The 26,609-nt window shown below is 38.1% G+C and overlaps 1 protein-coding gene across 4 annotated transcripts in view; it reads left to right on the top strand.

Moving 5' to 3' along the window:
* FAM241A (family with sequence similarity 241 member A) overlaps nt 1-26,609 on the top strand; it is a 275,269-nt gene that overhangs the window by 33,970 nt on the left and 214,690 nt on the right. For 3 of the 4 annotated variants that reach the window (XR_010721483.1, XR_010721484.1, XR_010721485.1), the window contains exon 2: nt 16,269-16,349. Coding sequence is in view for 1 of the 4 variants with exons in the window: in XM_066186229.1 (XP_066042326.1) it covers nt 9,964-9,971; nt 16,269-16,349 (89 nt within the window). In the remaining 3 variants the exon portion in view is untranslated. Of the gene's footprint in view, nt 1-9,920; nt 9,972-16,268; nt 16,350-26,609 lie in introns of those variants that run through there. The other variant, XM_066186229.1, reaches the window with a different exon arrangement.

Below are 26,609 nucleotides of genomic sequence, written 5' to 3'. Positions count from 1 at the left end.
ATCAAGTCATTCTACAAATTATGTTCTCTTGCTCCAGAAACCTGATTGCTGGGTAGATAGCTATACCTGACTCCTGCGAGAAAATCAATTCTTACCACCCTTTAATCCTTCTCACTCTGCAAAGCCATGGGAGCAATTTGAAAGGGAGTTCAGACTTTCTGTATCCTCCATGCAGTTTTCTTATTTCTATCTGTTCATGCCAGCCATGGGTGGCAATAACATTATAAAGAGGTTAACTATGGCCTTGCTCAGCCTTTGAAATACCGACTAGCAGTACCAATAAAAATGAATGACAAAGATTCAGGGAAATCTGTGGAGCTGAGAGGAGAAAGGACATTGTCTATTGAGTAGGCAATGACTTAAACCTGGAAATAAACAAAGACAAAGCACTTGGATCCTGCAACTTCATTTTTACAGAGCTCTGCTTTGTGAGTTGCTTAAGGTGATAGAGGAAATATCTGGGAGCACAATAGCCAGGCATCTATTGAGGTAACTTTTTGGTTATCTTCTCTGAATTGTACTTCTCTACTGGAAAGGGAAACTGGATCATTTAAAGGTGTCTTAACTCGGTTCTTTTGGGAAGGACTGTGTAAATTTCTTGGTGTCTTACCAAATATAATCAGCTGCAGCTTCCTTCCAAGTCTGGGAAAGAAATTTTAGTTGGTTGTTTCTCTTGCTGTAATCTCAAGAGATGAATTATGCTTAGAGGAGATCTTCAGGAGTATTTAAGTGAAAATGTGTGTAAGTGAATTTGGATAGGAATTTGAACTGTTTTGAGAAATCTGATGCAATGTTTTGTGAAATCCAGGTACACAATTCAAACTGAAACCTCTTTCTCAGAATCAGTGAATCACACCACTGAATACCTGACACTAGGCCAAAGTAGATGGAAGCTTTTTTAGGAAGCTAACAGTTGCATAATGCGTAATAGTCTTCTGACTTACTGTCTTGGAACTTGTAACCATGTGTTTTGTTTTACTGCAGAGTTGATATTTGATGATTAGTAAATCCAGAAGATATCAACACAGTTTGAAAATGAAGTGCATTTCACAGTGCATTTACTGCTTGACTGCCAAAAAAAAATTCAAGCGCATGGTTCTGTTCTCTCAGATGAAAAGAAAATGGCTAGGGTTACTGGCTGGCTCTGTGGAGCATGTGGAGTACTGTAGTTTTACTGTGTGATAATCATTGCTTCAGAGCCTGTTTTCAATTACCAGCAAGTCCCAAGTGCTGCTGCCTCTGTCTCAGACACACAGTGTTTAGCATGATTTGGAGCATTGCATAACACAGAATAGAAGGTAAAGCAAGCTCTCTGAAAAGACGATTTCCGAAGAACTATTAGTCTTCTAATCTGTGAGAAAATTCTCTTATTCTGAGAACTTAAGTGTTGAGACTGTGTCCAACTTGAAGTCATTAGGCTCTATTTTATTAATTTGGCCTCTGTGATGCTGATCTCTACCATTTGTTTTTCTTAATTTATGTGCATTAAAGCATTGCCCAGAGGCTTGAGACATGTAGAGAGTGCTTTCAGAAGGACAGAACATCAATGCCTATCAGTGAATGAAATGCTTAATAGGAGCAAGAGTTCATTCCTTGCCTTAAATGGGCAACTGAAGTCTTCAAAGGATACGTCTATGGAAGCCAGTCTTGAAACAGCACAAATGAAAGAGGAGCTGGCTATGGAGAAAGAAAGGTAATAATGACTGTGAGAAATAAGAATGAGAGAAGCAGCTGAGAAGGAAATGTAAAAATGACTTAGTGGGAGACAATACTTATTGGTTATCAGAAGATGTATATATATATATATATATATGTATTTTTTTTCTCCTGAATTACTGACATGCAGATTTGAGGGTCTGAGGCACAATTCAGTTATAAAGGCTTGCCTACTCTCCTACTCTGTGTGAGCAACTCTCCATGCAGTTGCTTTACCCCTACTGTGACAGCAAGATCTATGAATTACTAAAATGCTAAGCCATGTTTTCTTGCAGTTATAGAATCATTGAATGGTGTGGGTTGGAAGGGATGTTAAAAACCATCTAATTCCAACCCTGCTTCCCTGGACAGGGAATCCTCCATCAGACCAGGTTGTTCAAAGCTGCATCCAACCTGGCTTTGAAAACTTCCAGGGATGGGACAGTATTGATGTGGACAAAGAGTTTACAAGTGACTTGTTATTACAGGTCAGCTGCTGTTACCTGTTTTCCTTGCTGTAACCTAGACAAGCCAAGTCCTAATTGGGTAAATAGAGTCAGAACTCATTGGTATAGATGAGAGAGAGATTTCTGGAAAAGAATACTAGTTTTGCATGTTCTCATTTTTCTACATGCCTAATACTGCTGTTGGTTATGATATTACAAATCTGAACCCTTACTAGGCAAACAGATCTTATTCTGTGTTGTACTACAAGGGCTTTTCTGTTTGTGCAACCTCAAGGTTCCTATTTTTAATTTGTTCTTCCTCTGTAAGAACTGTATGGGACTAGGGCAGAGGTAGCATTCTGGCTGGGACCATCTCACTGATCATGCCAGCATGTATGCTGGCAATGATTAAACAGTAAATCTAACAGTGATATGGCTGGTATTGCTAACATAAGTATTTCTACCTTTTCTTCTGGATAACTTTGTATTTAGGAGTCTTCAAGCTTTGAAAAATTCTGGCAACAGCTATAAATCAACTTCATTTAATACCCAGTATTTCCCTAAGGCATTTTCTTTCAAAGGCTCTTAGTCTCCTTTCTGTACTTTTGGTAAATTTCCAGCTTTTATGTCCTTGCAATAAAATGGAAATAACACAGTTGGGTCTATATAAATGGCCATATAATAATAATATATCAACGGAAACTTTGCTAGGAGAGGACCCTGTAAAATGTAGTTGTAGCAGAGTTCACAGGCAGAAGGTACCAGACAGAACAAGTAGAATGAGACAAAGAATATTCTTCTTTTCAGATGTGAGTGTTGGCAACTGGACCCAGTCTACCTCTACACAAACCAACTGAAGCAGCTGAAAAATTATATACACACAGCCCTCATACTGAGCTAAAATCAGATGTGTAGTGTACTGCACAGCATCCAGAGCAGGTTAGAGTGAATGTAGGGTGATTTAAATGACAACAGAGGGCAGGGGGATGCAGCCACACTAAAATATTTGATGTTTCCTGGAAGAATCAGAGGCTGGCTGTGGCAGGCAGTAAGCTGATTACCAGGCATCCCTGTACTAGCACATGGCAACCCAAATCTCTGAGCCAGTAGGCTTGCCTTTATAATTACAAGGAGAGTTCAAATAAAACAAAGAAAATTCAGCACTCTACCTTTTGGGGGGATTAGAGTTAGTTATTTCTGAACTAATGGGGTATTAGACAAGTATGAACACACTATAATTGATTCGGTTATTTCCAATTGACTCTTTGTCAGGGACTTCTAAAACAAAAGTATACCCATAAAATTACCTTCAGGAAACACTGGTATTGTTTAACCATAAAAAAATCCATCAGATTTTTTTTTAACTCAAGTGTAAGAAAAAGAAACCACTAAGAAACGTTTTTTTCTAGCATCTGAAATAGAAAAATATGACAGATGGTTTCCATTTGCGAAAGAAAAATAGTGACCAAAAATGTGTTTGCTTAAAACCAAAATTAATATAGCCTACTTAAATGATATCTATATACGGTAATTCTTCAGCCTTTGAGTAAGATAAAGTTTTTTATAATAATGGAGTAAATTACTTGGTCAAATAGATTTCTTTCCCAGTCTAAACTGGAATTCATAGTCACTGTAAGACTTATGCTGTGTACAAGATGACTGTTTCAATGCATCCAATTTTATTTACCTTATTTACAATAAATCATAGCCACAGGAGTTTAGGAGTGGCTAGGGAGCTGGTCTTGAACACCCTGAAGAAAAGGAGGCTCAGAGGAGACCTTATCTTTGAGGTTTCTTCCAACCTAAATCATTCTATGATTCCTTATATCAAATTATGGTCCTAATCTCTTCTCCTGTACTTCTTTTGGAGGGGGAAGGCAACGGGCTCAGTGTTTTTGATCCTTCTCTGATGCACAGTGTGACTTGGTTCCTACAGGAGTCTGTCTGAATCATGACTTCTGCCTAAAGATTCAGGTTAAAAGAGGTTTGACCAAGATTCGAGTTCTTATCCAATCTGAAAAAAAAAAAAAATCCTCATTTTTGGAAGTTCATGTTTCAGGCTCACTTGCAGCCAGAATTAAGCATAGTTTATCCTGCTGTGTCCCTTGGAAACTGCTGTTGGAGTTCACCTTGAGCATCTTGGCTAGGCTAAGTATGCAGCACTATCAGTTTTTCCTTCTGTACAGTGAAACATTCATCATGGAAGGACAAAACACAAATGAATTTTGTATATATTCATACAAATACATCATGATGATTTGCTATCAGGGTTAAAAGCCAACTGATTTCATAATTTCCAGATGCAGTGAATTGAGAACTATTACAACAATATTTATGTAAGCAGAGCCTACAGACTTTGATTGTCAATTACTTTTTAAAAGCAGATTCTGAGATGTCGCATTTAAAAGGAAAATCTGAAAAATAAACATTCAGTTGGCATATGCAATCTTTTGGTCCTTTACATGGCAAGCCAAGAAACTTGAATAAAGCAGGTGTCCTTCTAGCTCACCAGTCCATTAGTACTCATATTTTCATCCCATTTCTCTTGGAACTTGAGGTCAGGGGTGTTTCTGTGGTTGCATTTTTAGTTGTTTTTTTTTTTTTTCCTGTTACTCCTGTTACATTCAGTCTTCACATGACTGGGCGCTGGTTTTTTGCTTGCTTGGTTTCAGTTTAGTTTTTGTAGGATTCAGTAAAACTCAAGTGTCTTGTTCATTAAAAATTGTATATTATTAAAGCAACATCTAACAATTGCTTTTACCTTCAAAAGTATGGGATGTGTTTGGATATGTCCAGGCAGGGTTTGTAGTTCATTTAGTAACACTTCCCTTATGTAAAAGTAAGAACCTCTTCTTCATCATTCAGAAAATTTATCATTCTAGCAAGAGCTGGATAAAAAGAAGCACTGAAGTGCAAAACAGGCATATTTGATAAACTGTAAAGAGATACAGCCCCTTTTTTTTTTTTTTCCTGCACAAACTGAAAAACCTAGACAGGGAATAAACTGCACATAAGCAAATAGCAAGATTCATGAATTAATTTGCTTAGCAACTGAAATAAGATCTACTAAATTTGTCTTACTTTCCTATTAGCTTATACTAGGTGCTCTGGAAGAAAGTTCAAACAATGCATCTCCAATTCTGTAAATATGTTATATATTGAGGAGGAGCTCCATTCTTTCAAGCAATCCCCACAAGCGTGTCATGTAAAACTGGTGTAGGTAAATTAATTCAGTCCTGTGGATGTTTATATTCTTTTGCATGATGCTAGTCAGGGATAACTGTACTTGAAATCATCTTGTGCTGGTAGAATTTCAATCAAGGTGGCGTTGAGAATAATTAAATTCCAGGATGAAAAAGATGTGAAAACCATTGGAACATTAAATACAGAACATGACTGATACTGCTCCCACCCTGTCAATGCTTGGGTATAAGGCCTTAAGGTAGTCCTTGTAATGGCTTAAGGTTTTCTTCAGACTGGTTTAAAGGGCATCCAAAACTCTTGGAGTTGCTTCAGACCAGCCTCTGATTTAAGCATGGGAAAGAATGTGCCCAAACCAGTGAGATGCACGGAATCTACAAGGTCAGGGAGAACTCTTCACTCTTGTGGATGTCAGGGAGCATACTATTATAGGATGGCCAGGGTTGGAAAGGACCTAAAAGATCTAGCTCCAACCCCCCCTGCCATGGAGAGGGACACTAGACCAGGCTGGTTAGAGCTCCATCCAAACTGGATTTAAACACTTACAGGGCATGAGGCATCCACAGCCTCTCTGGGCAACCTGTTCAGTGTCTCACTACCTGCACAGTTGAGAAATTTTTCCGAATATCTGATCTAAACCTACTCTCTTTCATGCTCTGCACAGAGATACAAATCTCAGTTGTGTGCAGTATTTTGCAATAATAAGCTGACAATAGTAAATGGCTTCTTTAAATCCTTAAAAATGTTTGACTTATGAGATACACCTTGAGTAAATTTTCTTGTTTCTTAAACCCCATGTTTTACGTTCTGAACCTGACTAGTGTCAAAATTAGCTCAATTCACACACAGAGAAAGACTTATTGGCAATGTATCCTCTCTTCATTATAATTTCTAGTGCAAAATCTTCATTTTTCTGGATCATACTCTTAGAATATTTAAATTCTGCATGAAAAATTATGAGGCGAGGCTAGGTCATCTCTGTGGTTAAGAGTTTAGCATTCTCTAAACACTAAGTGATACTGATGCAGTTTAGTCTCTTTTGATGTCAGCACATTTAAAACAGTGACGAAAACCGAAGAGGGCAAAAAGGACATAAAAAAGAATTAAGGACAAAGGGAGAGAATGTGCCGTGAGAGAATTAAGGAACTCTATAGAAAGAAACACAGATATCATTTACTTACAATGTTAAATGTGTTTATGTGAAGAACAGGGCTCGAAAATAAAAGGGTTTTTCAGTCTAGTAGAGAAGCATGGAATGATGACCCAGTTAAAAATGAACTAAAAATATATGAGAGAGAATGACCAAGTAGGAGGGGAAACCTTGGCAGCAACAAAGGAGTCAAGTTTTCATCTTTTACATTATATTTAAGAAGAAATACATTTCCAGAACAAATCCTGTACTTAAACAGTAACTTCTGGATTGAATGTAGGCACACTTCAGTTGTTTTTATTGCTTTTCTAGGAAAGTGTAAAAGACTGATATTTTCTAGATCATTGAAATTTTGTGGGTTTGTGGCAGGTTTTGTTGGTTGGGGGTTTTTGTTGTTTTCATTTTGCTTTGATTTTGGTTTTCTTCATAATATAATACTGAAACCATGGGATGCCTTCTATGCATACTGGGGGTTTTAGGTACTTCTAGGAGACTTCATTAATATCTTGGACAGCTTAACAATAATCTTGCGTCATCTAAGAGGTTTCCCAAACTGCTTAAATAATCTGTTTTGTCTCTCTATGTTGGTTACAGGTCCTATTTTTTAGAGTTAATATATAGTAGGCATTAGCTTTCTTTGTCCCATATTTCTTGCAGAAAGAGATGTTTAGGTGAAAAACTAAACCTCAGCTTGTTGTTCATCTTTTACCCAAACCTTAATAGATTTTTTTTTTTTGATCTGAGATTCACCTGACGATTGCCTAGACTCTAACACTGTTCTTCGAGTCTGCCTAAAAAGCAAATGTAGATGAGGAGCACAGCTGGCCTGAACCAGTGCTCAAACTGAGATTTTTGGCTGCTTCATGGAAAACTCCATCCTCCTTGGACCTGCTTTTCCTTACCCTTCACTCATTCAGCATGGTATATCGACAGAGAAATCAGTGTTGTATCTGTGGTTCTCTGCAGCGCCTTTTCTAGAGGACACAAGCCAGTACACTGGTACCAGAATTACATTGTAACCCTGATGCTGCTGAACTCTTCGGGTAAAAGGAGAGTTGGCCTCGACTGTATCATGCAGAGTGGTTGTAGGCTTGTGTGTGTGATTCTCCATAATGAGTTCCTCTCTTTTGATGGGAAGAATTTCTCTGGCAGACTCATTTCTAGCTGAAGCTTCAGGGCAATGCATTGTTGTGAGAGTGAACCGGGCTTATTTTATTCAGAAAATAAGATAAAGCATGATTTCCTGCTTTTGAGGGGTTTGTAGGTCATTCAATAAGACCAACAAAACAGGAACTGCAGGATGGGATTTGGGGTCTCATGGAGTTCTCCATCTCTCTCTCTCTCTCTCTCTCTACATATATACATATATACATATATACATATATACATATATACATATATACATATATACATATATACATATATACATATATACATATATACATATATACATATATACATATATACATATATACATATATACATACACATACATATATATATAAATATATATATATACATATACATACATATATATATACACATATACATACATATATACATACACATATATATATATATATATATATATATATTTTATTATTTTTTTTTTTCCCCCCAGTCCTCCTCTTACCCTAGCACTTTGAGGTCTACTACCCCATTACAGTCCCTATTCTGAAAATGACCAGTGTGAGCATGCCCCTTTCTTTTAACTTGTTTGGGCATTTTGCTGGGATATAGGATAGGACAGTTGTAGCATATCCTGATTCTGTAACTTTCTTGAATGTCTTGCTAGAGCAAAGCAGAGCTTGATAGCATGCCAGGAGTCTGGGCAGGATTTAAATAGGAAAATGGGAGGTTAATGACTGAGAAAGAGGCGGAGCAGAGAAACACTGGGATGCATCAGACTATGCCTTTAGTGCAGAACAGGTATTTATGTCATTTATAATGATGTCCTTTCAGCTCAATAGAAATTATATCAAGATCAGACACAAAAAAAAGCCCAAAGCAGACAACAAAGTGACGCTCAGCAGAGATGCTCTGCTAAAAACTGGCTACACAATTCTTGTAAAGGATCTATAGGCACAGTGTGAAACATATGCGAAAATAGGGCTAGGCTGAGAAACATGTCAGTATGGCCTGACAAAACACAGGTACACCAAATGCTGGCTGGCTTTTAGATGTTTGGATGCCTTGTGTCACACCAGCAGCCCAGGCTTTCTTCCAGTTTTGGCCAAATTATTCTTCCTTTGAAGTAGAAGGGATATTGATAGGGCTGTGTTTCAGTAAATAGTCTATACACCTGTACTTACATTTTGGGAAAGTCTAGAAAACTGTTATTTAATTCCTTTGCACATTCACTTTCTTAACCCTGAAGAGTCAATAGAAAAAATAATTTTATAGACTGTTTTTCCTGAAAGGCTACTACTACTACTACCACTTGTTTTAAAACTAATACTGTGAGAAGCAGCACCTTTTCAAATGTAAAATTTGTAAAACGTGCAGTTACTGCAGCATTTTTTAATTTAAATGCCAAAATAATTTTCTTGAATTTTTCTCAGATTTTTATTTTTAATCAGAAACTTTTCAGATCAAAATTTACATAGAATTAATTACCTGCAAAAATGATGCAAAAATGACACAAAAATGATATTTTATGAGAATACTATATGCTTAACAAGGATTTTAATCCTTAAAAATGTTTGTCCCCACACAGAAATTTCATGACGTAAAAGAGCCTCTGGTCAGTTTAGACTCTAGTGGAAAGAGCACTACTAACAATGATACAGAAAAGCATGCACATTTTTAATTATGTTTAAATGCTTAGAAATTCCTTACCTCTCCAAAATTCTTTAAAAATGGTCTGGGTATGGCAATAGCTATTGACTGCTGAACAGCATTATTGATTGGTTTTAAGAAATTGCTATGTAGCATCATATCAGTTACTTAAAAAAAAAAAAATAAAGTGTAGAAATTTTTCCAGTCACACCAGAGTGCAAGGTTTAATTCCATTATCCACCACTGAGAGCATATTGTGACAGAGTCTGTATCACCATGCAGCTACAGGACTCTTTTTCATCAGCACTGAGGACTGGAGGGGAGAGAGAGAGAGTAAGGGAATTATAATGCCTCATCTGCTCGGGTCATTCAGTGCCTTGCAAGTTTAATCAGGCTGTCTTCATCCTCCATTACACTCATTAGGTCCTGTTAGGATAGTGCTCAATGTTGATCTGTATCTTGGTCAAGACAATTGTTGCTGATTAACTGTAATTACCAGTAATGGTCCCAACCTGCTTTCAAGCAGACTGCTGCTGTCATCTTGTCCAGGTCCTTGCTCTGTGATGAGCAGTCCAAATCTGCTGTTTGCTCACTTGCTGTTTGAACCAACAAGTTGCTTCTTGTGTGGGCTCATCCCCTCACCCCTGTACCTGCCATCTGTAAACATCCCAACTCCGCTTGAGCTATGCAAAAATGTACAGGTAAGGAAAACAGGAATGACTGGTATGGGAAGGACGAAACAGCAGAAGCAAAGAATAAAAATGAAATCCAAAACAGGACAACTGAGGACTTAAAAGGTTATGAAGCTCAAGAATAACAAAGAAATCAAGTATTTTGTGATTTGCAGTCTAAAGTTACTAAATTACAAACTAGTACTCAACCTCAAACTCTGTCCTTGTGTGAAAAATCTTCATTTGAGTCTGCTCTCCTATGTATTTCCATCAGATTATTTTGGGAATAGCTGTTCTTAGCATCAGAGGATCAGATCTTCTGTATTGCAAATATTGCCTAAGGCAATTTTAAGTTGTGGATGGTTTTCTGGTTAGCCTTGTGAAAGCCTCTATATGCTTACACTTCAAAAAGATGATAAATAATCATGAGTTGAGTCAGAATTTATAGATAATTGTGATGTGAATGCCAAGGTCATGTAAATGTTTATGTTCCTGATTCATAGTTACAAATAATGCTTGCTAAATCTCCAACAGACTGTAAGTACAAATAATTTGGGGAATGAAACTGATGCTAGTTATTTATGCCCCTTTCTGCAGGCATCAAAAGAATTATTTTCTTAGAAATGACAACAAAAAGCATTGCCACAGTTTGGGCACAAGGGCAGTGTGTGATGCTACCCTGGGTAGTTAGCGTAACAGGCATACTTCCAAAACTCTGAGCGTGTATCCATGCTTGTAACATCTGGATTTCAAGCGTGCACCTAAAAGTGTATTTGTGATGCAAAATCAGCAATTGCATCTAGAGGGTAGAGTCCTGCAGAGACTCCCTGTGGCCAAAACTCTCACGTGTATCTGTAGACAAACCTGTAATTGTGCTTTCTGGTAGGAGTTCTCACGATGAGATGAGAGCTGTGGGTGGTGTAAGCGTGAGCTCCCCCAGCCGAAGCTGTCACACGCTACTGTGATCACATAACTCCCAGGCAGAATCTGGCTCTCACCTGGCCAGCCTGCAGTGGGAAGGTACAGGGTGTGTTCACTGCCCAATCTGACAGAGCCAAGAACTAGGGGTATGGGAGTCTCATAGACTCTAGTAACTCCATTTGTGTGTAGTTCCAAATTATGCTCCAGACTGTGGGCTTAGTGTGATTGTCAAAAGAAAAATGTAAGGCAATATATTTATGAGGTGAAGGATACAGTGAAGAAGTCCCAATATTTATTATGTATTTACTCAATGTGTATCTCAAAAATTCCCCTTAACAATAAAAGAAAGTCACAAAGGTTGCAAAGTCCAAGTCTTAAATGTTCATCTATTTGTCCAGCATTAATTGCATTAGGAGTGGATCTTACTCAAAGCACTGAATAAAGCAAGGAAAATTAATATTTTCAGCTAATGAGAGGCTATATAGTGGTTGGGGGTTTTTATATGTATGTATAATTATTTTCTAACATATTCAGCATTTACTATCCTACATTTAAAGAAAAGAAAAATGAATTCTTTCTGCTGTTTTAGCAGGTTTTATTATGGGTATAATTTTATTGAAGTTTCTAAGCCACCCAATGTTATTAATAACAGAATGCATTCAGAAGAATTTTAAAGACGACCGTGTGCCTATCATTGCAAGTTTCTTCTTTATGTGGTAAGATGTTATGGCAATCAATGCTGCTTTACAGCTGCTTTATGTCTCTGCAAGAGATTGGTATCTTTCAAGGCAGCAAAAGACAAGAACAAGTTTGGTTTTAAATAAACATCTGCAAAAAATTATTTTTCTCTAGTACATACAGTGGCTGTAAAAGGGATTTGACAAACTGGAATAGCACCTATTATCTGTTCAGTCCTGAGATGAGCTAGACAGCTATTTTCCATGTAGTTTTCCTTGCATCTCAAATTTCATCATAAAAGAATCTCTTATATTACAGTAAAGCACCTTCAATGTATAATACACATGAGGCTTATCTACATTTATGTACTCTAGTCAAACTTGTATAAACAAATACACACTGCATAAATGTGTGTGTTCCACTTCTGGGAGTATTTATGGTCCTAACGCATATGTACTTTCAGAATCTGCACATTTATATACTTAAATATTTGTGCATTGCATGTATGTGTTTTATAGATGCAGACATAAAGCACACTACACGCTCTGTGTAGTTTAATTTTTCTATGAGGTGTTTTAAGTCCTTGTTGAAGTGAATATTTGGGCTGTAAAACTAAATCAATTTCTAGGCACTTAATAACAAAATTTTAGCATAAAGAAATATAATGAACTCAGTATATAGTAAATATATTCACATTGTGACTGCCAAATTTCATTTCACTGAGACCATTGAGAGTGGCCAATTATTTTTTAAGCACTGGCAATAGCTTTAATGATAATATTTAATAAACATTTTGTATATATGTTGGTGTGTATATACATATATAAAAGAATGTATATTTATACAGGGAGATATATTAGAGAGATTACTTTTTTTTTTTTTTTTAATCCCAAAATCACTAACTCTTTTTGCAGTTTTTTGGAAGGAAATGGAGCCTGCTGGCCAGGAAATCACATCCCAGAAAGATCACGTTCTTGTGACAATTTATCATGGAAAAAGCTGTGTCTTGCAATTGAGATGTAAAGCTGTGGTCTTGCAGTTTGTGGTCAATGAAGATTCTTGGGGATTTTTTGCTATCTCTTGCAAGAAAAGCATTATTAGCCCCTGAAGTCTTGGTTGCATTCCAATTTTAATAACTATATTTTGCCTACATAATTCCCACTGTAGTTTCAGGTGGATTGTGGACTTTTCTTCACTTCCTGTCATAAAGTATTCTGTGGTGTTGCTGTGTGCTGTGTAACAGCTGCTGTGCTCCTCTGCTACTGTTCAGTGCTTCTCCCCCAAACTTCTGACCCTCTTTATTTAATCTTACATCATTTTTTGCTGAGTTTGTACCAGTATTCCAAACAGCACATATTACAAACCATTACCAAATGGGGGTTGATACTAAAGCTTAATATACTATTTTCCAGTCGCATCTTTTATATCTGCTTGACACTCTATGCGTGGTCTATTGGAGACTTAAAAAAAATGTTAGAAGCAAATACAGATTTTGGGGGCCCCCACTCGCTTGCACTTTTAGGTGCACGCTTGAAATCCAGATGTTACAAGCATGGATACACGCTCAGAGTTTTGGAAGTATGCCTGTTACGCTAACTGCCCAGGGTAGCATCACACACTGCCCTTGCGCCCAAACTGTGGCAATGCTTTTTGTTGTCATTTCTAAGAAAATAATTCTTTTGATGCCTCATCTATTAGTGACAAATAGGAATTAAACAGCAATTCAATGCACTGCAGACAGGCTGAGCCCACGCAGTGCCATTAGGACTCTTCTTGAACATGGAACACATAACCCTCTCGCACAAGAAGCTGACGGATCAGGGCAAAAAGAGGGTGTTAGCTGATTTTAATTTTTTATCCCCATCCACACACGCAACAAAATAATAATATTTTCACAGGAATTTTTGTCAAAAGGTATTGAGGATTTTTGCTCTTTTCTGTTCTAGTTTTAGGGATTGTGTTGGGTAAAAAGATGTTTATTACTTGTGCTTTTTCTCCAATAATGTATTTTTTAATTAACTTGAGGGTTTTATACATTTTTTGCTGGTCTTTCATTTGAACTTCTTAATTCATATATGTTCTTGTTTTTATTTAATAGCCAGAGCAGTGTCTTTTTCTGTTTAGGATTGATTGACAGTGGAATATTCTGGCTAAGAGCTAGAGTCAAACCACAGACCGAGACACTGTACAGACTGTACATCCTCGGAGTCTGCCAGCAGACCATTCCTTGCAAAATATTACCAAGTCTAACTATGAATTCTGGAATAACACTTTCTTGGCTGCTTGTAAAGACAATGTGGAGTATAGTTAGTGAATTTACATTTCTTGCCAGAAAAGCATAAACCAGTGCTTGTGTTGATAAATGAAAGACCTTAGCGTTGATTATTTGTCATAATTGTTGTGCATGTAAGAACAGTGTGCTTCCATTCATCAGCATACTCGGTGCTTCTACATCCTCTGGGCCTCGTTGTTCCCAGTTTGATGAAGCAGGGACATTGCAGCACCTTCCAGCAGTGTGCATTCCTCTCTGTGGCAGTAAGTGGGTGCAGCTTTCTAGGTGAATTCCTTCTTGCTGGTGCTTCCTTCTAACAGCACCTGCGTGAGTTGTACCTGCACAAGATGGGATCCCAGCGATTGTCCCCTAGATGGGCAAGGCAAAAATTAGTGGGTTCTGCCTGCAGCTGGTTTTGCAGGGGGTTGTGTGTTGGGAGAGCTGCAGTGGGGTCATGGGCTCGATTAGTGCACAGGCCAGGACCCTGCCGTGCCACTGGAAGGACAGGGTGGTGGCAGCTGAGAGCCCCTTGCTTTCATGGTTTGTCACCAATTGTAGAGCTTGCAACAAATATTTGTTTGCAAGACAGTTTTATGTAAAGGTTATTTCACATGAATTATCTTCTTCCTACCATTTTAAAGCAGAGCAGCGATGGAAAACTGTGGACTGGTAACTATGTGTGCTAGTCATGTTGCTTTATGCCATAAAAAAATCCGCAAAATGAATTAGACCAAACTGTGACAAACTGTGAAGAAACTAGGATTATTTGGTAAGAACTCTCGTTTGTTTATTATTATCATCATGATCATACCTAAATAAATATTATTGAGGCTGGCTTTTAGCCATTATTTTTAAGGACTTCATTGCTGCTGTTTGATACTGCAAATAAGTTGCAAGAAAATTATTTGTCACATAAAGAAAAGCATAGATTTTTTTGCAGAAAGCAAGATATCCGTGAAAAACATATGGCCCCACTTCTTTGCACTCAACCCTACTGCTACTGAGGTCAGTGGAGGAAATCCTGTCCTCTTCCCTAGCAGTACGTGATACTTAAATATTTATCTCCATCTGAAATGGTAGAGTACACGTTATTTCTATCAGTTTTGCTGCGGTGACTTTGTCTCCAGCCTGCGTTTCACTGTGGTTAGGGGGTGTAATTTTTTCTATTAGTCCTGTCGCTACCCTGCGCACCCCGGTGCAGCGCAGCTGCGGGCGGTGCGCCGAGACCCCCAGCCGGGAGCCGAGCCCCGGGCCGTGCCCGCTCCCGGTGCCCGCCGCCCTCCATTCCGCAAGCGGGTGCTGCCATCTCGTGCCTGGGCCGGGAATGCGCCGGGCCCGCGGATCGCCGCCGAAGCCGGGCCGAGCGCGGTGCCGGGGCAGCGGCCCGTGCTCCCGGGCACCCGCCGCATTCGCGGTCGGGAAAGCGGCGCTGCGCCCGGGGTCCCTCACCGGCAGCGCTCGCTCCCCCATCACGGGGCTGCGGGAGAGTGTAACCGGCAAAGGGGAAAGGCTCGCCCTCTGTGCGAGGTTCTGCTAATCTGGTTTTGTTTCGGCTGCATGGCCGTGGTTTATTTGTGTGTTGGATTGTCGCGCTGTAAGATGCTTTTAATTTAAGAAAGCTTTCGGTGCTGTGGTACCAGCCTGACACTCGGGTATTTTTAATAACAAAATCGACGTTAAAAACCTGGCATAGGAAGATTTTTTTGTAATTTGCTGTTTAGCGTGTAGAAGTGGGGGTTTGGTTTTAATTCAATTTGGCAATTTTGCTGCAGTTTTCCCAAGCTAAATCCTGAACCAGGATGGTCCCAAAAACGACAACCATGAATTAACCATAACCAAACAAAAAAGAGAAATCTTTTCCCCTTAGTCAGAGTGAATGACATAACCAAAGGTAACAGAGAACTAAAGAACTTCAGCATTAGTTATCACCTTCAGGATGTGATTCCTAAGAAATAATTGTATCGTGCCAGTTTTAACAGTTGACATCACACTATCTGTTGATGAAGCTGCAAGCGTGCTTAACATGAAAGTGATGTATCTTAACGTTGAACTAATGATTTTGCCTGGCTAAGTGCCTCTGGTCACCATGGGCAAGCTCTAAAACAACAAGAAAAGTATTTTCTCAGGTCTGTGCAGCAGCAACCATCTCTAATATCCTGCTCCCCTGAATCTCCAATGAGAAGAGAGCAAACAGTTTTACACTTGATATTTAAAGCAAAAAAAACATCCTAAATGCTGAAGTACGTTTTCTCCCTTCTGTGCAGCTGGATTTTGGATCTGGAAATGTGTGACACTTTGAATAATTCATAGCATGGCTTTCGAGGCTTGCAAAGCCAGTTTGGGGAGTCTCTTTTCAAGTATTCTTCTTTAAGTTTAAAATCTAGTGTGGGATGTTTTTGTGAAATTTCATGAACAATACTCTGATCTTATTTTGATCTCTACTCTCTCCTTTTCAGTTCAGATGTTGAGGAGCTGACAAGCAAAAAATCCAGTGGAGATTCAAAGAAGATGATTTTGGAGAAGAGGTATCACCTGCGGTAAGTGAGGAGCGATGTTGGGGGAAGGATGAAGTGAGTCAGCATGACACAGATGTGTCCACTTGGAAACCACAGCAAGATCTTCCCACTGTACTGTGAGCCTCTTTAAAGCAAAATCCAGACAGAGTCTGTTTCTCTATAAATCTTTCCCTCCTTTCCATTACTAGTTGGGTATTGTTGGCTTTAAGCCACCTGATTTTACTATGATTTATTAACTGCTATGCATTATATATGAGATTCAGGTTTACTGAAGAGTTACCCTTATGGTCAATGTTGCATACAAATCAGCTACTGTTAGAGAGGTTTCTTGCATCTTCTTGTGCAGCTAGGAGTTTTGTTAGGCAGTGTTAGAATTTGTGATTCGTAGAACAATACATTAAAAAAAATCCTCATCTGTATTTCACATGGTGTATATATCACACAGAGTTCATCTCTGCACAGTTATGCTGTTTGGATTATGATCATTCTTAAAAATCTGGGTATTTAGGTGTGGGAAGATGGGATGGGGCAGACTGACATTTCACAAAAATCCTAATTAGGGCATAAAGTTACATAAATTGTTGTTTGCTACAGAAAGAGAAAATGTTCTGTTGTGGAAATACAACTTGCAAAAGTATCTGTGATTTACATGTTAATATGGCACATCTGAGAGATGCTGCTGCCTGAACAAGTTGCACTGTTATAAATTGCTCACTGAGGTTCTTTCTCACATGACTTTGTGGAAGCCCTGCAGAAGAGTTTGGCCTTTGGTCATACTCCTGTTGGTGATTATTCCAAGGATGACCAGTGTCTCTGTTTCAAACACCAAGTTTTGCTTTGTGGTATCTTTGTTTTTTTCATTTTCTGCATGCAAATTAGATGTGATCTAAGGATGAGTAAGTAAATCTGTGGGAGGTGGGGGGGAAGAATAAAAAGGTTAATTTTAAACTCACTATAAAATAATTTTAAAATGTCAGCATTTTTCAACAGTTTGGGAATTTAGTGCAAAGGGTTGGGGGGAAGGGCAGGAAGAAGAAAGAGCTTACGCCTTTTTAAATTAAATAGTACAGCAAGTTGCAGAGGCAGAAATTACCGTAGGGATGTCAAAAGGACACTGTCAGGATAAAAGATAGAATATAGAGTTTCACCCTGCCTGAAATTTTGCAGTTATATTCAAACCATAAGCAGTGCAACCTTTTTCAGACTGATAAGTGCTTTGAAGTGTTAGTGAAGAATTATTGTTAGATAAAAGCGTTATGTACTACACCAGAGTTAAGCAAATATTCCTGATATTATTTCCTTCTGACAGACACTCCTAACAAACTACAGAAATATTTATTTACATGATCTTTTTATATAAGTTTCTGTTGGTTTTCTTATCTTCTTTGCTTCATATTAGAGCTGGGATTATAACACAGGAGTCACTTTCCTTATATTACACTCTGTTGTTTTAAATTCATTTAGTAGTGGAAAAAATGGAAAGAATTAGTGACTTAAATTAAGTTTTTACCAAATTATGTTGCAAATGTAGACACTGTTCCTAGAAGGTAGTTTATAGAGAGCCGTGTTATGAGAATATGAATGACAGGAAAAAGATTCTTCCTTCTCAGGATATGAATTTGGTATTGTTTCATGTGTTCCAGATACAAATAGCCTGAAAGCTTCAGGCAATGTAGAACTGACTCTCCTAACACTATTTACTTGCGGTTGTACTGTTTCATTTCATTTTGTTTTTCCAAAAGAGTGAAATAGGCTGTTGGAAGAGAACTTTTTGGTGGCTCTGCAGTAATGACATCCCATTAAAGAAATTTAACCAAGCAGAGATTACCCAGGAAAGATTTCAGATTATCTTCTTAAACTTCTTTTGAGTTGTTTAATTTAAGGGATTTTATAAATATTACAAGCTTCTGCATTTGAAGTATACTTGAATATATAAACGCTGTCTTCAGAGGCCTGCCTTATTTTTTTATGCAGATGAAATGGAAGATATACTTTTAAAAACCAAAGAACAAAACAGATTGAGTTTGTCTAAATACAAGGCTAATTTTGAAATGTGTTTTGCTCCTCTCTCATTGACACTTGGAGCTGGCCCAAAGTCCTCTATCCTTGGTGAAGCAAACACTGTTCTATGGACAAAAGCCTAATTAAACTGAGTGCTTCTTGTGGCAAGGACATTTAGGAATTCACAGATTTCAAGCAAACAAAACAAAGCACTGGTTTTCAGATCTGGTCTCAATAACATGCTGCACAGGTTTTTTTCCTAAATTTTTTTTTTTTTTTTGAGAACTGTGGTTGTATGAGAAGACAGAAATGAGGCAATCTTTAAAGCAGCAAATATTTTCATTGTATGTCACTGTTTCTATTTCTTCTCCATGTGTTTTTAAAAACAATATTCTCATAAGGGAAAGTTGGTGCAGAGAAATCAGATAAATAAAAGTGAAACGTTTAACAGATGACTAGAATGATGTTACTAGCTACTGAAATGATATGTCTTGATGAAGTCATAGCACTGAGGTAATGTTTTGACTGACTTTTTCAGCTTCCTGTGTGAGTGACACAGCAAAAATGTCATGGCTTCTTACATTTGCATTTCAAAAAACTACTTGTCGAAGTTAGTGGAAATATAGCATCATCTTATGCCCTTCCCATCTGAGTATAAAAGGCAAGGCAATTCACCCATTCATCTCTAATCTGCTTGCAGTCCTTACCCACTCATTTGTATGTTTTCCTGCTTTATCAGTGCCAAAGATTAAAAAAATGATCCCTACTGAAATACAGTGAAAAGACCATTTTGAGGACAGCACTAGCATCACAAGAAACCTCCTAACTCTGCTGGGAAAGTTTAAATAAACATCTGTGTTTCTTGAATGCATTATACAGTTATTAGTGTGCTATTGACTGAACAGGACAAAAAAAAAAATAATGCATGGGTAAATACTGTGATATTGATATGTATCTGATTATAATCATGCTGAGTATAAAATTTTCAGCTCGGAACATAATTGTGAAGTGTTCCAAGATAATCTGAAGTCATGATGCTTTTTTAAGGTGAAGATATTGGCATCTGATATGGTGATCTTCAGCCATGTTGTCATGAGAGAGGTTACTATGTAGCAACAATTCAATATCATCCTTTGGACTTTTCTGATAGACCACTTAACTATCTCAGCTTTTCCAGTGATCATCTCATTTATCTAGGATTATTGCAGTGAATTTACTGTTTGGTTTTCTTCCAGAACTGAAATGTCAAGTCCGGTGTCATGTATGCAGTAGCTTTGTGCTGTGAGAGCTCAACAGATCCACCAAAAGCTGCTAGCAGTTGATCTTTGGATAGAGCTAGAAATAAATAAATCCTCTTTAGCAGATCAATATTCATCCCATTTAATGCTTGATGTGAAACTTGTGGATTTGAAGTAGTAATGCTGATGTACAGCTAATCGTTGAAGTGGGCATTAGGGCTTTTATAGCATGGCAACATATTGTCAGACAGGAAGGAGGAAAGTGTTGAGTGCATCCTAAGGTGGGAGAAAAACTCTGTAATAATATTTAATTTAATGCACATTCATAATCCACAGAATGTCCTACATTGCAATGATTTGCTAGATGCGGATGAATACTGTACATCCAGTGTTTATTCCAGGAGTTTACTTAGTAAAGCAGATGATTCCCTCTTCAGTGGATCTAAATATAGTCACCCAGTCATGTTTCAAGATATAATTTTCCTCTTTAGTGCTCTCCACTCAACCAGTGGCTTATCTATCTCCCTATATATGTACACGGAATGTGTGTTTACCATGGCACAGAATATATAAGTATTAAAGTATCTAGTAATGAACTTGTGTATACATTTGTGTAGGTGTGTATTACTTGCTTATTAATTTATTGTCTGGAGTTTGTATTGTACATGTTCTGGAGAAACAGAATTTCCAAAGGAAGGATAAAACATCAGTGAAAAAATTCTGGGATAGTTTAAGAGCATATTTGAAAAGGTTTTGTGCGTTGCCTTCTATTTTTTTTCTTTTTTTTTTCTTTTTTTAAGATGTGGTCTAAAGAGTTTTTTCTGCCCCTTTAGTCTGCCTTAGTAATTAAATACTTGAGGCCATTATCTTCTTTCTTAAAATGAGTAAATAAAAGCCTTGTTAAGTGAATAATTGTACTAAACCAGACATTGGCAAACAAAGAAAGATGAGGGTTGAATTTTCTTCTGTGCCAAAATTATATTGTCATATGTGTCACTGTAAATAGCTTTCCTATATTTTGCCACAGTGAGCTCTGGCATTCAATTTCAGCTGCAAAGTTTCCAGATGCTGTGCTGGCCAGTATGTATCTTGGTGGATCATTCCTGTGAGATGATGCAAGCAAAATGAGCCTCTTTGGCAGACCTCAGTCCTTTGGCAATTGTAGGAAATAGCTCATTCCTTTTTCATCAGAGAAAAAAACTTCCTCAGTGTTAAGAAGTCTCATTATCTTTAAAGGTGAAGCAAAACATGCCATTGTTTCATTCTCCCCTTACATTAGAGATTCTGGTATAAAACATGTTTATCAATATTATGTAACATGACAGAATATGTGTGTATCACAATTCTTTGCAACCATTAGTTGTTTTGCCAAGGAATATTTTAATGCTAAACCTATAAGAAACATACAGAGCAATACATGCTGATGCAATGTTTAGTGAACTTCTACCCCTCTGAACACAACTTAAGGGGCAGTGGGGCTGTTTACCTACCTTTATAACATCTATTCTGTATTCCTTTTAAGAAGTCTTTCCTGGCTCCAAGTTTTTGCAAAACAAACTATATGGGAGACAGTGGGGAGGATTAAATTTATCTACAGAACAGTAAATCACTGGGAAGGAAAGAAATGCCTAGTTATACTTCATACAATGAGAGGGAGATGGTTTGGAGGGCATAGCTAGTGACAGAGTGGGAACTTTCTGGGTTAGTCTCTCTTTCAGTGAAGGTTAAATAGTCTGGTTAAGCACTCTTCTAATCCTGCTTCAGTGCCCATGATGAAAAGTGGTATGGACAATAGTTGTTTCCTGTGTTGTGAGGAAGGAATACTGTACAATTTTCTTGTATTCACCAGCCTGTTTTTTTCTGCTGCCTTCTTGCATTACCTGCAGTTCTTGCTTGTTCTTTGTTATTAAGAAAATGTAATCAAAATAAAAGCCATTCTATCTGTAAACGCTTCTGTAAGCTTAAAAAACTTCAGAACATGGCAAGAATAATTGTTTTTCCTTTCTATCATGAAAAAACAAAAGAGGTCAGGAAAATGTATGTCTGCTTTTTTTCCCAAAGAATAATTAAGGAAGATCTAAGATCTAAGCTGCTCTGGGAGCTAAATAGAATGTTCTGTCCCGTTTAGGAAGCAGAAGTGTGTCCTGGCACTATTAAACACAAACCAGAACAAATGCACACACAACCAAATGAAAAAATACCTAAAATAAACAAACAAAAAACCCAACCCCATCAACAACAACAACACCCCCAAACAAATAAAAAACAAAAACTCCTTTATTGTTGACACACCATGTATTGATCTAAAGGGAGAATGTACAACTTATTGTGTGTGGAAATGTAAGGACAGGTCAATTCCTTACTGTCGTGTTCTCTTTTTGTATGTGGATGAAGGGAGCAGGCTAATAATAGGAGTTCTGTTGGAAAAGCTAGCATTGTCATCTCATGGACATTAGTGACTTCTGAGGCACTGAGGAGTTTTCTTTATTGCTTTTACTAGGGGGTGGGAAGTTAACCATGCTGTGACAAGGCTGGCCTGATCAGTGTGTGTGGGTAGATCATAAATTCAGAGGGAGAGAGAGAAACCTTCTGGCCTCTCCATCATAAGAGGGTGTTTCACAGGAGGGCTCACCAAGTGACAATCATTTGATCACTTCTGTGGAAGGCCTACTTACCTAAACAGAGTGTGCGACCTATAGAGGTCTGTTGAATGCTTCAAACACTTTGCATTTGTCATTTATATTTGCATATAGCAGCCTGAAATTAAAATAGGGGCCAAGATAGAGGTCTAGGTTCACACATCCTTCCTTATCCCACCGCCCATATGTGCAGATGATCTCAATCAGTTGAAATTTGCAAACATGAGGTTCTCCCCTAAGTGGAAGAGGTGGTCAGTCTAGTCTTAGATTTTCATCTGTTATTAATTATGTTCTTAGTAAATGTGGTTCTCACATCTATCCATCTCTACTACTGTGTTTAAATACTGCGAAGAATCATATTTTTTTAAATAACTTATTGATAATTTTAACTAAGAGATAAAAACCAGCTTTTTGGTTTATTTTCTGGATTTCTAAATCAATTCTTGCTCATATGGAAAAATAATCAGGTCCTTAGCCTTACCTCAGTGAAGTTGTTTTAACTCTAATGACGCCAACCCTGCTATTTCTTCCCAATGGCATACAGAGACTGGGGTTTCCTACTACTGAGGGTTCAGATCTGACCCGAGAAAAAACCTTGACACTGTGTGATGAAGCCAAGGAATAACTATGATTCTGCACTGTTCTTTTTTTTTTTTTTTTTTTTGGGGGGGGGGGGGTGGAGGGATTTAAACATTCTTTGAAGTTCGACCTACATAGCAAATGTTTTGGGGGTTTTTTTTTTTAATGGCTGTTTGCCAAATTTTTTTGGTTTTTTTCATTCTGCTTTCAGAATGCATAGGCGGGTTGAGACAGGAAGCGCAGCCTGAAAGACTCGGCCAGATCCGGAGGGATTAGTTGCAGCAAAAGGCTGCTCTGTGATCCTGAGTTACTTTCTTAGTACTATGGCAGAAAAAGAAAACACACACATTCTTGTATGTGTCCAGATCTTCATGCAAAGCAAATCCAGCAGGCAGATGGAAAATTAAATCATCCTGATAAGGCATTTAGGAACATTCTTGTCAATATAAATGCTGATGGTGGTGTCCTTTTCTTTTGGGTTTTAAAAACCCGGTGATTTTTACGAGACAAAGTTTCTATTTAACCGTAGTTTCTAATGACGGCACTGCAATTATGTTGGTTTTTTTTTTTTTTTTTACTCTGGCTTTCGGAAAAGCTTTATGTTTAAAGGGGAAATTAATACTTTTTGTTTAAGGTAAAAGTTCAAAGGTAAGTTTTCACATAATTGAAGATGTGCTGAAAATGGATAGAATGTATTTCTCCTTTTTTCCTTTTCTTTTGTTTCATTTTCATTGGTGGCCAGTGAAAGAAATTTGTTAATGTGCAAAAACCTTAAACTTTTGAGCCTAGCTATTTAAGTGAAAAAAGGAAGTCCTCATCCTCTCTTTTCATTAACACCTGGTGATTTTAGTGTTTTGTACCTCCTTACAATGAACGTAGAGAAGTCCTTGGAGTTACCTTTAGATAATTTTCTATATGCGCTAATGAGTTAAAAAGATTCTAGGTTTATGTTCTTGTGGGCAAATGTTTCCTATCCAATTTATCTAAAATTTTAATAAAAATAGCAAAGAAAGACAAAAACTTTCAGAAGGCTGTTTTAGATGGCCGACAAAACACCTTTAAACAAAAGTAAGGAGAAAGCTTTCGTTATTTGGCGGGATGGGGAAGCACGACTGCTGTGCTGCTGTTGTTTTTTCAATTACTAAAAAGTAAAGCAGAATTTGTTGCATTCTTTCAGTGTGAAGTGTGTCTCCTTTGTACTCTGCAAGTTGTGGAGGTATGAAGGGAACATCCAGAGAGGTTTCACAATTAGCACTGATTCTAAAAGCTGTTTCACACATCAGGCTGCCCAAATGTCATTCCTAGTAAAACGTGTAAAAATAAGACATGATTTGAAAACACCGGCTCTTGTAGAATATTAGCTAACTGGCCTTTTTGTTGAAGTTCTTTAACTGTCGTCGGCATAGACAAGTGATTTTATTTCTTTTGTTTTCACAGTCCAAATAAGGCATCTGCTATGTAAATACTTGTATATAAATACCATATATTTGCCTCGAATAATGATCTCGTATTCAGAGGTCTAATACTGAGGCCGACAGACTAAGCTGTCACAGAGGCGCGGGGAAGATAATTTGCGATACACTTGGAAGAATGTCGAAAGCCTCTTCCCCTCCTCCTCCTCAAAAGGAAAGTTGTGGTTCGGTTTGGTTTGTTTTGCTGGGGTTTTCCGCTTTTGTAGGTCTGAAAACAAAAGGAACAGCAGATGTCGCCCCTGCATGGCTTAACTGGCAGGGCCGGAGGAGCGCGGCGGCGGCAGAGGGAGGGAGGGGCCGCGCCTTGTCCGGAGCCTCCCGCCCCGGCGGGCGCCGGGCGGTGCTGCTGTGCCGGACACGCCGCCGCGCCTCGGGGCTCTTGTTTAATTAGCCTCCGGAATAGATTCGGAGTTAGGAATGGGCTGCCCGGGGAGATGGTGGAGTCACCGTCACTGGAGGCGTTTAAGACTGGATGGGGCATTTGATGCAGTGGTCTGATTGACAAGGTGGTGTTTTAGTCGTAGGCTGTACTCAATGATCTCAGCCTAATTGATTCTGTGATTTGAATGTGTTGTATACTAAGCAAGCATTTCTCACGGATACTGATTATATATCTTTATATCTAATTGCTAGGAAAATATTACCCTATGTATATCAGTACATAAAATCCTGTCTTTCAGATATCTGTCTCCTGTCAGCATCAGTTGCAGAGTTATTGAATATCTTCCACCAGTGTTACACTGCACGGCATGCTCACACCCTCGTTGCATAGGTTGCTTCACGTTTGGATGATTTTTTTAAGCCTCTGATTGAACATGACAGACAGTGCTAATGCAAACCTGAGAGGTAGATGTGGCATGAGAACGTCCCAGAGTGTCAGTCTTTAAAGATGTATCGGAACAGCCTAAATTTTTAATTCTAGTTCATTAAAAAATACAGTGTGCTGTTCAAAAGACCATGATACACTTAAGACTGGTCAGCTATTGGTTGATAAAGCTTTTCTATTACAGAACGACTCATCAGTCTGTATACTCATCTGAATGTATTTATTTTGAGATGGTTTGATACATGTTCTGTTTAGTGTTAGACACCTGAAATAGCAAGTTTCTTAGAGGGGGGTCCCATATGTCTATAACAGAATCCAAGTGTGCCAACAAATAACACTGGACTATTCGTTCTGTCTTTACTATTCCCCCTCCTAAAATTTTTGAAAGGACTTGACTTTTTCTTGCTGTAGGGGTAATTGTTAAAGTATGAAAAATTTTCTAAGATGGAAACACTACTGCTTCTCCTATAAATATGTAATGATAATGAAAGTTCATATGCAACCAGCCTCCAGTATGGCCTCTCTTTAATCAGGGTGAAAAACGTGGGGGTCTCTCCATAAAAGAGTTAGGTTCCAGAGTATGATGAGATTCCTACACTTGTACCTGCATTTAGTACCTGTTTAAACAGAAACATAGGAGGATTTGTGTGTGTGTGTGTGTAGAGGTGAGCTTGTTATTTATGCAGAGGAGTATGTCTGTGCAGGTCAACCTCCAGGTTGTTCCCTGCAGGCAGGTGCATTCCTCCACCAAGCTCCACAAAACTTACTACATCTTTCCATTTAACAGTTTTCATTGTTGTGTGAGCACAGGATTTTCCAGGATCAGAGGTTACTATCACACTGTCTTTACTGCTATTTCACTGTGGCCTGAGTGAGCCAGTCTTGAAATCTGTCTTTTATTTCTCTTTTGTGTTATTGTTGGTGGGAGATTTATTTCTATCCGGTTCCTGCTGTCATTATTTTATATAGGCTCTTGTTAGTCTTTTGTGTTTTTCGTTTTCAGCCTCGGGTCAATTTAAGTCCTGTGACTCTAAATCCTCCTTGCTTCAAATGTAAGATTGTTCCCCTCTACGTCTGTCCTAAAACTGTAATTACATCAGAGAAATTGTGTAATAATGTAACTGGCATTTGTTGGAGACAGATATGTTCAATGTCCTTATTTTTCTTTTAATGTTACTAGCTTCATTTGTTGGTGCTCTAATCGCTTCCACCTCTTTTGCCTCTGATGGATTTAGTTGTAGAAATTTATTGTAAGAGTCCAAAATTATGTGCTCGTCTTTACATTTCCATCAGTCATTTGCCTGGTTTTGCTTCGAAATTTGCTTGAGTGTTGATTGATTTAAGGCATCTCATCTCATTAATCTTTGTATGTCATAATTTGTACTTTTTATTGAGTAATACAAATTATCTAAGGAATGCTGATTCCCAAACTGAGCTGATGGTCCATTCTTGAGTCTTATTTAGTGCAAGAACCTGTTCCTTCAGCAGGTCTGGGAATTAACCTGTCTGGACTTGTTCCTGTGCTC

Source organism: Chamaea fasciata, unplaced genomic scaffold, assembly GCF_029207755.1.
Source record: "Chamaea fasciata isolate MVZ Bird 193981 ecotype frontalis unplaced genomic scaffold, bChaFas1.0.hap1 SCAF_6, whole genome shotgun sequence".
NCBI lineage: Eukaryota > Metazoa > Chordata > Aves > Passeriformes > Sylviidae > Chamaea > Chamaea fasciata.
The sequence above is the reverse complement of the archived record's forward strand: the minus strand, read 5'-3'. Positions and strand labels throughout refer to the sequence as shown.